This window comes from Heterodontus francisci, chromosome 25 (genome assembly GCF_036365525.1).
Source record: "Heterodontus francisci isolate sHetFra1 chromosome 25, sHetFra1.hap1, whole genome shotgun sequence".
Lineage (NCBI taxonomy): Eukaryota > Metazoa > Chordata > Chondrichthyes > Heterodontiformes > Heterodontidae > Heterodontus > Heterodontus francisci.
The window spans coordinates 23612226-23628566 of NC_090395.1; the positions used below are offsets into that span (position 1 = coordinate 23612226).

At 44.6% G+C, this 16341-nt stretch overlaps 1 protein-coding gene across 6 annotated transcripts in view; it reads left to right on the plus strand.

The window, feature by feature from the left end:
* Positions 1–16341, plus strand: part of klhl12 (kelch-like family member 12) — an 84830-nt gene that overhangs the window by 31923 nt on the left and 36566 nt on the right. For all 6 annotated transcript variants that reach the window (XM_068056989.1, XM_068056987.1, XM_068056986.1 and 3 more), the window contains one exon: positions 6873–6987. In XM_068056989.1, the coding sequence (XP_067913090.1) occupies positions 6873–6987 (115 nt within the window). The remainder of the gene's footprint in view (positions 1–6872; positions 6988–16341) is intronic.

Sequence of the window (16341 nt, forward strand, 5' to 3'; positions counted from 1 at the left end):
AAGCGAAGGGCTGGTACCTTCTTTCCTTTTTTTTTCATGTTGTTTGGTGCGGTGTATCAGTCCACCTTTCGGGCAATGACCCTGAGCTCCAAGCACCCATTGAAGCAGGCAGACTGTGGCGGGACAGAACCTTATTGACCGGGGGCTGCCCGGTTTGAGGCGGGCGGTAGCTGTCCAGTGAGGTGCAATGACCTCTCCCACCGACAAAGGCAACCCGTGGCGCCCAGTTTCTACGCCAATTTATCTGGACTTATAACCCGTAACTGCTGCCTTCCGTGTTGTTTTAGTCGCTGTGAGGCAACTATGGAGTGACCTCTCCATGGCGCATGCCTGGGCAAATTTATGGAGGTTGAGAATTGCCCAGTCGTCAAAACCCCCCTCTCGGCCTTTCTGGTGGGGTCCAAAGGAGTGCAGGACACGACGTTTGGCACCAGTATGGCTGCAGGAACTGCCGGAAACATGCCAAAGGTGACACATGACCGCCTACGGGGTTCCGCTCCGGATTTTCTGTTAGGGTTTACTCCCTTAGCCTTGGTCTCTCCCGAGACGCCCACAAGGCAGTACACCTTCTTCTGGCAGGGCAGGGATCCTGAAGAACCAAGACAGCATGGAGTGGGCTTCGCCATCAGAAACTCCTTGCTCAGCATGATAGAGCCTCCCTCAAATGGCTCGGAACGCATACTGTCCATCCGACTGCTCACCACCTCTGGTCCAGTACACCTACTCAGCATCTATGCTCCAACACTCTGCTCCGCACCTGAAGCTAAAGACCAGTTCTATGAACAACTCCATAACATCATTAGCAGCATCCCCAACACCGAACACCTATTCCTGCTGGGGGACTTTAATGCCAGGGTTGGGGCCGACCATGACTCATGGCCCTCCTGCCTTGGGCGCTATGGCGTTGGAAGGATGAATGAGAACGGGCAGAGACTGCTTGAGTTGTGTACCTATCATAACCTCTGCATCACCAACTCGTTCTTTCACACTAAACCCTGTCACCAGGTTTCATGGAGGCACCCAAGATCACGTCGTTGGCACCAGCTAGACCTCATTGTCACAAGGCGAGCCGCCTTAAACAGTGTTCAAATCACACGCAGCTTCCACAGTGCGGACTGCGACACCGACCACTCCCTGGTGTGCAGCAAGGTTAGACTCAGACCAAAGAAGTTGCATCATTCCAAGCAGAAGGGCCATCCGCGCATCAACACGAGCAGAATTTCTCACCCACAGCTGTTACAAAAATTTCTAAATTCACTTGTAACAGCCCTTCAAAACACTCCCACAGGGGATGCTGAGACCAAGTGGGCCCACATCAGAGACGCCATCTATGAGTCAGCTTTGACCACCTACGGCAAAAGTGCGAAGAGAAATGCAGACTGGTTTCAATCTCATAATGAAGAGCTGGAACCTGTCATAGCCGCTAAGCGCATTGCACTTTTGAACTACAAGAAAGCCCCCAGCGATTTAACATCCGCAGCACTTAAAGCAGCCAGAAGTACTGCACAAAGAACAGCTAGGCGTTGCGCAAACGACTACTGGCAACACCTATGCAGTCATATTCAGCTGGCCTCAGACACCGGAAACATCAGAGGAATGTATGATGGCATGAAGAGAGCTCTTGGGCCAACCATCAAGAAGATCACCCCCCTCAAATCTAAATCGGGGGACATAATCACTGACCAACGCAAACAGATGGACCGCTGGGTTGAGCACTACCTAGAACTGTACTCCAGGGAGAATGCTGTCACTGAGACTGCCCTCAATGCAGCCCAGCCTCTACCAGTCATGGATGAGCTGGACATACAGCCAACCAAATCGGAACTCAGTGATGCCATTGATTCCCTAGCCAGCGGAAAAGCCCCTGGGAAGGACAGCATTACCCCTGAAATAATCAAGAGTGCCAAGCCTGCTATACTCTCAGCACTACATGAACTGCTATGCCTGTGCTGGGACGAGGGAGCAGTACCCCAGGACATGCGCGATGCCAACATCATCACCCTCTATAAAAACAAAGGTGACCGCGGTGACTGCAACAACTACCGTGGAATCTCCCTGCTCAGCATAGTGGGGAAAGTCTTTGCTCGAGTTGCTCTGAACAGGCTCCAGAAGCTGGCCGAGCGCGTCTACCCTGAGGCACAGTGTGGCTTTCGTGCAGAGAGATCGACTATTGACATGCTGTTCTCCCTTCGTCAGATACAGGAGAAATGCCGTGAACAACAGATGCCCCTCTACATTGCTTTCATTGATCTCACCAAAGCCTTTGACCTCGTCAGCAGACGTGGTCTCTTCAGACTACTAGAAAAGATCGGATGTCCACCAAAGCTACTAAGTATCATCACCTCATTCCATGACAATATGAAAGGCACAATTCAACATGGTGGCTCCTCATCAGAGCCCTTTCCTATCCTGAGTGGTGTGAAACAGGGCTGTGTTCTCGCACCCACACTTTTTGGGATTTTCTTCTCCCTGCTGCTTTCACATGCGTTCAAATCCTCTGAAGAAGGAATTTTCCTCCACACAAGATCAGGGGGCAGGTTGTTCAACCTTGCCCGTCTAAGAGCGAAGTCCAAAGTACGGAAAGTCCTCATCAGAGAACTCCTCTTTGCTGACGATGCTGCTTTAACATCTCACACTGAAGAATGCCTGCAGAGTCTCATCGACAGGTTTGCGTCTGCCTGCAATGAATTTGGCCTAACCATCAGCCTCAAGAAAACGAACATCATGGGGCAGGATGTCAGAAATGCTCCATCCATCAATATTGGCGACCACGCTCTGGAAGTGGTTCAAGAGTTCACCTACCTAGGCTCAACTATCACCAGTAACCTGTCTCTAGATGCAGAAATCAACAAGCGCATGGGTAAGGCTTCCACTGCTATGTCCAGACTGGCCAAGAGAGTGTGGGAAAATGGCGCACTGACACGGAACACAAAAGTCCGAGTGTATCAGGCCTGTGTCCTCAGTACCTTGCTCTACGGCAGCGAGGCCTGGACAACGTATGCCAGCCAAGAGCGACGTCTCAATTCATTCCATCTTCGCTGCCTTCGGAGAATACTTGGCATCAGGTGGCAGGACTATATCTCCAACACAGAAGTCCTTGAAGCGGCCAACACCCCCAGCTTATACACACTACTGAGTCAGCGGCGCTTGAGATGGCTTGGCCATGTGAGCCGCATGGAAGATGGCAGGATCCCCAAAGACACATTGTACAGCGAGCTCGCCACTGGTATCAGACCCACCGGCCGTCCATGTCTCCGTTATAAAGACGTCTGCAAACGCGACATGAAATCGTGTGACATTGATCACAAGTCGTGGGAGTCAGTTGCCAGCATTCGCCAGAGCTGGCGGGCAGCCATAAAGACAGGGCTAAATTGTGGCGAGTCGAAGAGACTTAGTAGTTGGCAGGAAAAAAGACAGAGGCGCAAGGGGAGAGCCAACTGTGCAACAGCCCCAACAAACAAATTTCTCTGCAGCACCTGTGGAAGAGCCTGTCACTCCAGAATTGGCCTTTATAGCCACTCCAGGCGCTGCTTCACAAACCACTGACCACCTCCAGGCGCGTATCCATTGTCTCTCGAGATAAGGAGGCCCAAAAGAAAAGAAAAGAAAGAACAAAGTGTTATAGAGTTTTGTCAATTAATTGAAAGCCACTTTAAATAAATAGAACATAAATAGGAACAAGAGTAAGCCATATGTTCCATCAAGCCTGCTCTGCCATTCAATAAGATCATGGCTAACCTACATCACCTCCACTTTTCCACCCAATCCTCCTATCCCTGGATTCCCTTAGTGCCTAAAAGTCTATCAATCTCAGTCTTGAATATACTTATGGACTGAGCATCCGAGCCCTCTGGCGTTGACAGCTCCAAAGATTCATAACACTGAGTGAAGAAATATCTCCTCATCTCAGTTGTAAATGGTCAATCTGTTGTCCTGAGATTATGACCTCTAGTTCTAGACTCTCCAGCCAGGGGAAACAGTCTCTTAGAATTTATACTTTCAGAATTTTATGCATTTCTATGAGATCTTCTCTCATTCTCCTGAGCTGCAGAGAATATAGGCCTATTCTTATCAACTTCTCTTCATAGGAGCCCCCCTCTCATCCCAGGAATCAATCTAATGAGCCTTTGTTAATCCCTGTAAGAGAACTGTATCCTTAGATAAGGAGACCAAGTGTGCACAGTATTCCAGGTGTGGTCTCACCAATTCCCTATATTAGGAAGCAATTCTACACACAAAGGGTAGTAGAAATTTGGAATTCTACTGTAAGTGGAAATTGATGCTAGATCAGTTGTAAATTTTAAAACTGATTTTTGTTATCCAAAGATATTATGGGATATGGAGCAAAAGCGGATTTCTGGAGTTAGATGCCGATCAGTCATGGTCTCATTGGTGGAGGAACAGACTTGAGCTAAATGGCCTACTCCTGTTCCTGTTTTCCCAAATAATTGCAGCATGAGTCTCTTATAGTCCCAACCCTTGCAATAAGGCTAGCATACTATTTGCCTTCCTAATTACTTGCTATAAGTGCACATTAACTTTGTGATTCATGTACAAGGATCCCCAAATCCCTCTGAATACCAAAACTTACTAGTCTCTAACCTTTTAACAAACATTGTGTTTTTCCATTCTTCCTATCAAAGTGGATAATTTCACACTTCCTCGCATACTCTGTCTGCCACCTTATTGCCCAATCACTTAACCAATTTAGGCCTCTTTTCATCCTTCTCAGAGATTACTTTGTCACCTCACAGCTTAACTTTCCAATCTAGTTTTGTATTGTCAGCAAACTCGGATATATCTCAGCATGGACTCGATATGCTGAATGGCTTCCTCTGTGTCATAATGAAACTATGACTCGTTAGTCACTTCACCTAACTCATTGGTATAGATTGTAAATAGCTGAAGCCCAAGCACTGATCCTGGAGACAGTCCGCTAGTTGGACCCTGTCATCCCATTTATTCCTACTATGTTTTCTGTCCATTAACCAATCCTCAATCCAGGCTAATATATTACCCCCAATCCCATGATTCCTAATCTTGTCAAACATGATTTCATAAAACTGTCTTGACTCTGCCTAATCATATTATGATTTTCTAAGTGCCCTGTTATCACTTCCCAATAATAGATTCTAGCATTTTCTCTACTACTGATGTCAGGCTCACTGACCTGTAGTTCCCTGTTTTCTCTCTCCCTGCATGCTTCAAACAGTGAGGTTACATTTTGCTACCTTCCAATCCATGGATCTGTTATAGGATCCAGGGAATTGTGGAAGAGCAAAACCAATGTTTTCGCTTTTTGCTCTCTCAAAACCCTACAGTGTAGGCCACTGGGTCCATGGGCTTTGTTAGCTTTTATTCCTATTAATTTTTCCAGTACTTTTTCTTTAATATTTACTTTGTTTTTCACTCTCATCAGATTCTTGCTTCCCCATTAATTTCTGATATATTCTTTGTGCTCTCTACTGTGAAGACAGATGAAAAGTATAGAAGCTTGGGCCCAGTCACATTCCTAAGACATAATCCCCAATTTAACCTAACCCACCTGATGGGACTGGAGTGGGTTTGGACCAATACCTGATTTAACACTCCGTTAACTTCACAGGCAGGTTAGGTTAAAATCGGAGCTTTAGACTCTGAACAGATCAAAGCAAATTTAGAGACTGAAGACCAAGTTGCTGAGTTTCTGCCCTGAGGAGTCCATCAGGGACAAAAGTATTTGGTTGGCCTGATGCTAATTAAAGTAGCCTCAGTACTGGAGATAACTCAGGCCAACAGAGTCTTGCGTGCTGACAGAGTGTGCACTGTCTAAGTATATGCGTATGGACATACAGCATCGAGTTGCAGGAGCGTGACTAAAGATTGGGGAGCTGACAAACATGTCTCATTCTAGTCAGCCAGATGTGTGACGTGTGTGGAAATCCTTCTTTGTGTGTGTCCCTAAACTAACCATTGAAAAATCGACACCTGGAGAATTTCTGTTTGCTGAATATATAGTAAGATAGAAAGAAATTACTTTCACTAGTGAAGCAGCTTTCACATCCTCAAGACATTCCAGGTGGAAATGGGAGAGGAAGGACTGAAAATATTACTTGAGCAATGACATGAGACTAAATCTAAAACTTACAAGGTTTGTGTAGAGTTAGTGAACAGTAAAATCTTTCTTAACTGCACAGGTTTTGTGGGTTTGGCGTCCCTTTAAAAGGAACCTGGAATGATATTCTTGAAGAAGGGAAAATTGAGAAATTAGAGATAAAAACCATGTTGCTTAAAGTTGTAAATTAATGGCTAGGGAGGGGTCAGTGTGAGTGAGTAGGAGGAGTCCATGATATAATAATCATAGATGGATTCTGAGTGGAGCGGACTTGATGGGCCCAAAGGTGTTTTCACCTGAGGCTTCTTGAGCTAAATGAATGGGACGGTACTGAGTGCCAGTAGTTTAGAGCAAGTGGAGAGGAAGAATCACTTCAGAATGTGGGAAAGAGAAGCAGTTATGTGGCTTCACACCAGGTCTGCAATATCGATGACCAGCACACTGAATTATTTTTTCATCGCTGTCTCCTTTTTAAAAGAGCTGCAAGGAGGTTAGTATAACCTCTGTTTTTGATTGAATGAGGTGTTTCCCCGGCATAAGGAGTTAGGGGTTGAGTTGAGTGGTCCGCTTCCTGTGGTGTCTCAGTTGAAGAATCAGTATTGTACCTAGAAAGTATTAATCTTCCCTTTTTCCAGCAGTGGTCTCAAGAGGGCTAGGATTTGAATTTTTCACAGTTTAATTCCTGCTTATCCCAGGTTTGTACAGCACTTGAAAGTGGAAATGTATTGTTTTCTGAACAGTCATTAGCCTTAGTTGAGCATTTTCCCTCTTTCTCCAGCCCCTGATTCGGTATAGCCTTCAATGCCGAGATCTGGTGGATGAAGCCAAGAAATTTCACCTGAGACCAGAAATTCGTACACAGATGCAGAGCCCCAGGACCAGGCCAAGATTGGGTGAGTGTCCGTGAAATGATAGTAGGTACTTCTTGCATTTCGTGTTCATGTTGAAATCCATTCCATGTGTCCAGATCATTCTAGAAAATGAGGGATAGTATGGTTGACCTATACATTAATTTGTACTCCATTAAGCAGTGTGACATCAGTCTCAGATTGTTTTATGTGGAGGTTCGAACTATCTGAAGTTCATCTCCATCTGAGAAGGATTGGATGGTTCACATTGCCTTTTCACCCCAAAGTCTTGGTTCCAGTTCAGTCCAATCAGATGAGATGACAGTCAAGAGAGAGGAGACTGTGAATGCCTTAACTAAAATGACTTTATTGTCTCAACCCAGTTCCTAGTGGATACAGACTCAAAGCTGCCTAAAAGTCAGTACTGGGTCCTAAATTGAGAGGTTAATCAGAAAGACTTCAAGGGAACCAGGTGTGGAAAGTGGAAATATCATATGGGTGTTTGTTTTGAGGTTGGGACGATGTAGAGGAAGCTTTACTCGATATTTAATCCATGCTGTACCTAAACTGTACTTGATCATGACAGTGTGAAATATGGAAAGACATTCAGTCTTCTCTGGTCATCACTGATATCAGACAAAATTATTTTGTGTTAACACCGTTCAGCTGAAATGCTTTGGCTCAACAGTCTATTTACTTGTCTATAGAAGTAAAGATCTTTCAACAACCTAAACTTGTATTTATATAGCACCTTTAATGTAATAAAGCATCCAAAGGAGCTTCTCAAGAGCATTATAAATCAAAATACAACACTGAGCCACATGAGATATTAGATCAGATGACCAAAAGTTTGGTCAAAGAGGTAGGTTTTAACGAATGTCTTAAAGGAAGAAAGAGAGGTGTGGAGAGGGTGTTCCAGAGCTCGGGGGCTAAGCAGCTGAATGCATGGCTGCTAATGGCGGAGCAATTAAAATTGGGGATGCTCGAAACCAGAATTAGTGGAACACACTATCATTTACTGCATGCCCACAGTCCTTTAATTCTCAAGGTGTCAGGGGTCTGCAGGGCAAAGAAAAATGCTATTTATTTACGATGCAGATTGGTTCACGTTTAGTCAGTAGGATATTTGAACCAATTAAAAATATTTCGCATAGGAAAAATTACCAATTAACAATGAGCACATATCACAAATCAGACCAGTCAACTCACTTTTTCAGACTGTTTTCAAAAATAAAATCCTCCTTTTCATTCTGTAGCTTAAAGAAAACACTTGTATAACAAACACACACAAACTATACATTTCTTAAATTGCTAAGCTTAAAATTAATTATTTAACGATGGTAGAAATGCCTGTAATAAACCCCTTGCTCAGGCCTGTTCTTCATCGTTCTGACCTAGCACTTGGTAGTCACCTCTTCAGTCTGGGGTTTTTTAAAATTTTATTTTAGAGATACAGCACTGAAACAGGCCCTTTGGCCCACTGAGTCTGTGCCGACCAACAACCACCCATTTATACTAACCCTACAGTAATCCCATATTCCCCACCACCTACCTATACTAGGGGCAATTTATAATGGCCAAATTACCTATCAACTTGCAAGTCTTTGGCTGTGGGAGGAAACCGGAACACCCGGCGAATACCCACGCGGTCACAGGGAGAACTTGCAAACTCCGCACAGGCAGTATCCAGAATCGAACCCGGGTCCCTGGAGTTGTGAGGCTGCAGTGCTAACCACTGCACCACTAATCTGAGCATCACCTACCACCTGGTGTGAATGAGATCGGTCGCTTCAGCACAGACTGGGCATCGTACCCAGGATCTTCACAATCATGCAAAATATTGCAGATACTGGAAATCTGAAATAAAAACAGAAAATGCTGGAAATACTCAGCAGATCAGGCAGCATCTGTGGAGAGAGAAACAGTTAACGTTTCAGGTCGATTACCTTTCGTCAGAACTGGGAAATGCTAGAAATGTAATAGATTTTAAGCAAGTGGAGGTGTGGAAAAATAACAAAGGGTCTGTGCTAGGGTGGAAAACAGGAAAGATTAAATGACAAAAGTGTTGGTGGTGCAGGGCCAAAGGGAGTGGTAATGGGACAAGAAACAAAAGATTGTGTCTAGAGGAGGTTTGAATGGCAGAATATTGAACAGCTGCTGTCTGAAAGCAAAGCAAGAGAAAAACAAGAGTAAACCCAAAACCTACAAAGATAAAGGAAACGAAATGGGGGCAGAGATTATGGTCTGAAACTACTGAATTCAGTGAGTTGGGAAGGCTGTAAAGTGCCTAATCGAAAATTGAGGTGCTGTTCCTCGAGTTTACGCTGACTTTCATTGGAACACTGCAGGAGGCTGAGGACAGAGAGGTCAGTGTGAGAGCAAGGTGGAGAATTAACATGACAGGCAACGTGACAAAAGTGAGATTCTGTGGGTACAATGTAGACATGTCCCCACAAAGAAAAAGGGTGGTACTGTCAAATCTAGAGCCCCTTGATTATCTAGAAGCATACAGGGTAAGATAATGCAGAAAAACAAAGCTTATGACAGTTACAAAAAACTCAATACTTCAGAAAGCTTAGAGGAGTTTAGAAAATGCAGGGTGAAGTAAAAGTGGAAATTAGGAAAGCCAAGAGGACATGAAAAAATATTGGCTGGTAAAATCAAGGAAAACCAAAAGATGTTTTATCAGTACATTAACAGCAGGAGGATAATTAAGGAAAGGGTAGGGCCTATGAGAGATGTACAGGGGAACTTATGCGTGGATGCAGAAGATGTGGACGGGGTTATTAATGAGTACTTTGTCTCTGTCTTCACAAAGAAGAGGGATGATGCAGATGTAGTTCAAGAGGAGGACTGTGAAATATTAGATACGATAAGCATAATGAGAAAGGAAGTACTAGAGGGTCAGACATCCTTGAAAGTGGATAAATCACCAGGGCCAGATGGATTGTATCCCAGGCTGTTCAAGGAAGCCAGGGAGGAAATAGCGGATGCTCTGAGGATCATCTTTAAATCCTTGCTAGATACAGACAAGATACCAGAGGATTGGAGGTCTGCCAACGTTATACCATTGTTTAAAAAGGGTGCGAGGGATAGGCCAAATAATTATAAGCTGGTCAGTCTGACCTCCGTAGTGGGCAAATTATTAGAATCAATTCTGAGAGGTAGGACAAACTCACTTAGAAATGCATGGATTAATCAGGGATAGTCAGCATGGATTTGTTAAGGGAAGGTCGTATCTCACTAACTTGATTGAGTGTTTTGAGGAAGTCACGAGGAGGATTGATGAGGGTAGTGCAGTGGATGTTGTCTACATGAATTTTAGTAAGGTATTTGACAAGATCCCATATGACAGACTGGTCAGAAAAGTAAAAGCCCATGGGATACAGGGGAATGTGGTGAGTTGGATCCAGAATTGGCTCAGTGACAGGAAACAAAGGGTAGTGGTCGACAAATGTTTTTGAGAATGAAAGGCAGTTTCCAGTGGCGTTCCACAGGGTTCAGTGTTGGATCCCTTGCAGTTTGTGGTATATATTGATTGGGATTTAAATGTGGGAGGCATGATTGGGAAATTTGCAGATGACACAAAAATTGGCCATGTAGTTGATAATGAAGAGGATAGCTGTAGACTCCAGAATGATATCAATGGTTTGGTTGAGTGGGTGAGAAAGTGGCAAATGGAATTCAATCTGGAGAAGTGTGAGGTAATGTATTTGGGGAGGATTAACAAAGTGAGGAAATACACAATAAATGGGAGGATATTGAGAGGGGGAGAGAAAGTGAGAGACCTTGGAGTGCATGTCCACAGGACCCTGATGTGGCAGGACAGGTAGATAAAGTGGTGAAGAAGGCAGATGGAATGCTTTCCTTTATTGGCCGAGGTACAGAATACAAAAACAGGGATGTAATGCCGGAACTGTATAAAACACAGGTTAGGTCACAGCTGGCGTACCGCATACAGTTCTGGTCATCGAATTACAGGAAGGACATAATTGCTCTGGAGAGATTACAGAGGAGATTTACAAGAATGTTGCCCGGGCTTGGAAATTGCAGCTATGAGGAAAGATTGGCTAGGGTAGCGTTGTTTTCCTTAGAACAGAGGAGGCTGAGGGGTACAAAATTATGAGGGGCCTAGATAGAGTAGACAGGAAGGACCTGTTGCCCCTAGCGGAGAGGTCAATTACCAGGGGGCACAGATTTAAGGTGATTGGTAGAAGGATTAGAGGGGACATGAGGAAAACCTTTTCACTCAGAGTGTGGAGGGTGTGTGGAATTCACAGCCTGGATCGGTGTTGGAGGCAGAAACCCCCAACTCATTTAAAAGGTACCTGCACCTGCACCTGAAGTGCTGTAACCTACAATCTATGGACCAGGTGCTGGAAGGTGGGATTAGATTGGGCGGCCACTTTTTTCAGCCGCCGCCGACACGATGGGCTGAATGGCCTCTTTCTGTGCTGTAATGTTTCCATGGTTCTAGGAAGCTTGAGGTCATGCTTGGGTTCTGAACGGAGGTGTTCCTCAAAGTGGTCACCCAATCTGCATTTGGTCTCCGCGATGTGAGCAGCGAATACAGTATAATAAATTGAAAGTGTACGCAAATAGCTGTCGTGGCCTGGCTGTTCACTTAGTAAATTTGCCCATTGGGAGGGTTACCTGAGGCTTGAGTTCTGCTTCTGTTCCAGAGTTGGAAATTTCACTTATGCCTTGTGTCCTAGAAAATTCCAGTTGTTGCACTTGAGAGAGATGCATTATAGGAGTGAGTAGAAAGTAAACATCCAAAATAGAAATATGAAATAAAAAGAGTGCTGGAAATACTCAGCAGGTCAGGCAGCATCTGTGGAAAGAGAAGCAGAGTTAACATTTCAGGTCAATGACCTTTCATCAGAACTGGCAAAGGTTAGAAATGTAATAGGTTTTAAGCAAGTGAAGCTGGGTGGGGGGGGGGAAGGAAACAAAAGGGAAGGTGTGTGATAGGACAGAGGGCGGAGAGATTAACTGACAAGGAGGTCATGGGGCAAAGGCAAAGAGAGTGTGCTAATGATGTGGTGAAAGACAAAGCATTAGTGAAGAGAGAGTGTTAATGACAGAATAATTAGAGATACAGCACTGAAACAGGCCCTTCGGCCCACCGAGTCTGTGCCGAACATCAACCACCCATTTATACTAATCCTACACTAATCCCATATATAATGAACAGCTCTGTCCAAAAGCATAAACTTGAAAACCAAGTTTAAGGCAGGCTCATGGTTTAAAAAATAAATAAATAAAAAAATAAAATATAATAATAAAAAAGGGCCAGTCATGTTCTGAAATTATTGAACTCAGTTTCAGTCCGGCAGGCTGTAGCCTGCCTAATCGGCTGTTCCTTGAGCTTGCGTTGATATTCACTGGAACACTGCAGCAGGCCAAGGACAGAATGTGGGCATGAGAACAGGGGGATATGTTGAAATAGCAAGCAACTGGAAGCTCGGGGTCATGCTTTCGGACTGAGCAGAGGTGTTCCGTAAAGCGGTCACCCAGTCTGCGTTTGGTCTCCCCAATGCAGAGAAGACCACATTGTGAGCAGCGAATACAGTATACTACATTGAAAGAAGTACAAGTAAATCACTGCTTCACCTGGAAGGAGTGTTTGGAGCCTTGAATAGTGAGGAGAGAGGAGGTAAAAGGGCAGGTATTACACCTCCTGCAATTGCATGGGAAGGTGCCGTGGGAAGAGGACGAGGTGTCAGGGGTAATGGTGGAGTGGACCAGGGTATTGTGGAGGGAATGATCCCTTCGGAATGCTGACGGGAGGGGAAGATGCTCTCATGCCCACATTTCTGTCCTAGGCCTGCTGCAGTGTTCGGTGAATGTCAACACAAGCTCGAGAATCAGTAACTCATTTTCCAATTAGGCACTCTACAGCCTTCTGAACTGAACATTGAGTTCAATAGTTTCAGAGCGTGACTGGCTTTTAAAAAAAATTTTTTTTTTAATCGTGTGCCTGCCTTAAGCTTGGTTTTCCATTTTTGTGCTTTTGGACAGAACTGTTCTGACGATCTCCCCTTGACATTCAATGGCATTACAATCACTGAATCCCCCACTATCAACATCCTGGGGGTTACCATTGACCAGAAACTGAACTGGAGTAGCCATATAAATACCATGGCTACAAGAGCAGGTCAGGGGCTAGGAATCCTGCGGCGAGTAACTCACCACCTGACTCCCCAAAACCTATCCACCATCTACAAGGCACAAGTCAGTGGAATACTCTCCACTTGCCTGGATGGGTGCAGCTCCAACAACACTCAAGAAGCTTGACACCATCCAGGACAAAGCTGCCCGCTTGTTGGTACCCTATTTACCACTTGCAGCATTCACTCTCTCCACCATCAACGCACAGTGGCAGCAGTGTGTACCATTTACAAAATACACTGCAGCAACGCACCAAGGCTCCTTAGACAGCACCTTCCAAACCCGCCTAGAAAGACAAAGGCAGCAGATGCATGGGAACACGAGCTGCAGTTTCCCTCCAAGCCGCACACCATTCTAACTTGGAACTATATCGCCGTACCTACCCCACATGGACTGCAGTGGTTCAAGAAGGCAGCTCACCACCACCTTCTCAAGAGCAATTAGGGATGGCAATAAATGCTGTCCTAGCCAGTGATGCGCACATCCCATGAACGAATAAAAAAAATCTCCAGTTTCTCTTTATCTTCGACATTGTCACCTCAATAAATCTCCCAAGGATCTGTCCTTGGTCCCTTCCTCTTCATCACCTACACGTTGTTCCTTGGTAACCTGTTGGCCTGAGCAACATCATCTGCAGGCAAAGAGCTTCCACATGATGACACTCAGCTCTGTACCTTTTTTGATTGGCTCTGCACTGCCCACTCTTGAATACCACTTTCCTTTAGCTCAACAGTTGAAAGAATAAAACCATTGATTTTATCCCTTGCCACAAACTGCTTTCTTCCACTGATTCCAATCATTACCTGGCTACTTTTTCTCTAAATCAGGATTGTTTATGATTGGAGTCCAGTTTGACCCTGAACTGAGCTTTGGACATCATATCTTGTTCAGTGTAAAGACTTCCTACTTCCACCTTAGCAACATTGTCCTCTCTCTTATTCCCCACTACAGCTCTTGGATTACTGAAATCCTTCTACATGCTTTTATTACCTCCCCATTTAACTATTACAGTGCTCCTGGCTTTTATGCTCCTGCGTTGTCCAGAGCGCTCCTACTCTCCCATTATCCCTGTTCACCAGTGTCTCAGATTTAAAATTCTTCATATTCATCTTTAAATTCTTCGATGGCCTTGCCCTTCCCCAATCTTCATAACCTCCTCCAGCTCTAAATCCCCCTCGGCCTTTAACAATCTGTTTCTCCAACTCTGGCCTGTTGTATCTCCCCCCCACCATCACCACTTGGCGGCAGAGCTGTTAGCCCTTGGGTCCCACTTGCTGGAATTCTCTCCCAAAACCCCTCAAATACCTTCAAAACCAATCTCGTCAAGATTTTGGTTGCGCCTTCATTTTCCATGAGCCTATATATGAGGTGCTCTGAACATTCTTTATAAAAGTAGTTGATAACGTGGGATGTTACTTATGATCAAAAGTGATAATCTATGTTCCTTTTGTATTTACAGCTAGTAAATGTATTCATCTGTCTGTTATACAGAGAATGTATTTTGCTTTCACTAAATGAGATGTAGTGGGACGCAATATACTCTGCAGTGGCAAGTTTCCAATGAGCAAGAGGGTTGTTTGCTTTGCAGAATGCTGTTTCCCCATATATGTCAACCATTAGCAAGCCTTTTTGAATTAACAATCAGGAAATCATATGCAAGGAGCACCTGAATTACTGATGTGCACTTTCAGTGGGCGAGTATGAAAATGGCCATTAGCTGATTAGATTCTGATCTTGGGAAGCACAGGATCTCTTAGAAGTTGCCTTTTCAAGTTTCCACATATGAGACAAATATTGGGAAGAAGACCAAATTGAAACTCCCTCCTCTCGAGGCTGGATTATTCCAGGTGAATGCTGCTATTGATTCTTCCAATGGCCTCAGTGAGGGTGTTAATTAACAGAATAGCCTCTAGACACACTTTTTGATGTCTTCTCCATTTGGTGTTTATATAATGCACGCATTTAGACTGGTATTATACTTGGATTCCATTTCTTTCTAGAGTTCTTTGAATTATAAATGTTCTGTTGGTTCCATGGATTTCTCATGCTCAGCTTTATAGGATTGAACCTTGGAATTTTACTTGTGTCGTTATTACCCTTTGGGCCTTCTACCTTTCTTATTTAGAACCCACACTTTAGATCACTCATGTAGGTGAGTACTAGCTCCCTATTTCTTTAAGATTATCTTTGTTAACCTTGATTAGGTAAGCTTTCAGTAGTGCATCCAAGATAACAGAATAATCTTGTTAATTGCTTCTAATTTTCCAAAGTCTCCAAAGGATTTCTTCCCCCACTTCTGAAGAGCAATAGAGTATTTAAACTTCAGGCCTTGTTTTCCATTTGAAGCATTGAATGACTTTATTCATCCAAAGATGAGCAAATGAATTGGATATGGTAGATACCATAAGAGGATGTGTGTTTGGTGCTACAAACCCCATCCGTGCTGGCAAACTGCTGGATCCTATTATTTCAACATCCCATTATTGCTAAGCCCAGTACCTTTCCACACTCCAGTGTTATCACACCCTGCACCTTGCTATGAGCAATGCAATGGGAAGATTTGCTTCTAATAATGTTAAAATGGAACATCAACACACTCTCAGTTTTGTGTGTTGACTTTCTGTCACACCTCACTGTCCTAGTGTAAACCCAAATTTGTAGCATCTGGTTAACTAGCGTACAGAGCTGCCAGATCTCTTCCCCCCCGCCCCCCCCCCCCCCCCCCCCCCGCCCCTCGCACTCATGGACTGCTTGCTCTCTATTCCAAGACCCTGCCTCTCACCTCCTCCTGCCCTTTGGTACCATTACAGTCCAGGACCCCTTCCTATTACTAGCAGACCCTGGTATTTTACCTGCTGGTACATGCACACTCCAGGAACTACCCCACCACCACTACTCCCAGACCACTGTGTGTCTCTCTCGCACTCTCTGCTACCGCAGTCCACTGAGCCACCCCAACTTGGAGATCCGCTTGCCCATCTCCTAGGTCTGACACACCCAGAATCCTCCTCAGTATTTAACACCTTAGCTGTAGGAGGTCTCCCTACATCATTAAAAATCTAGTGTAGGTACATATTGTCTCCATAGATCTATCTACCTGTTCTGTCAATTTTTAGTCATGCTCTTGTCAATATTTGCATTTGAATTTTGGTATGCCAGATATTACAATGTAAGGTAGGCTTTGACCATTGGGTTGCTGCATTGAGTGAGTTGCAGAAGTATTAC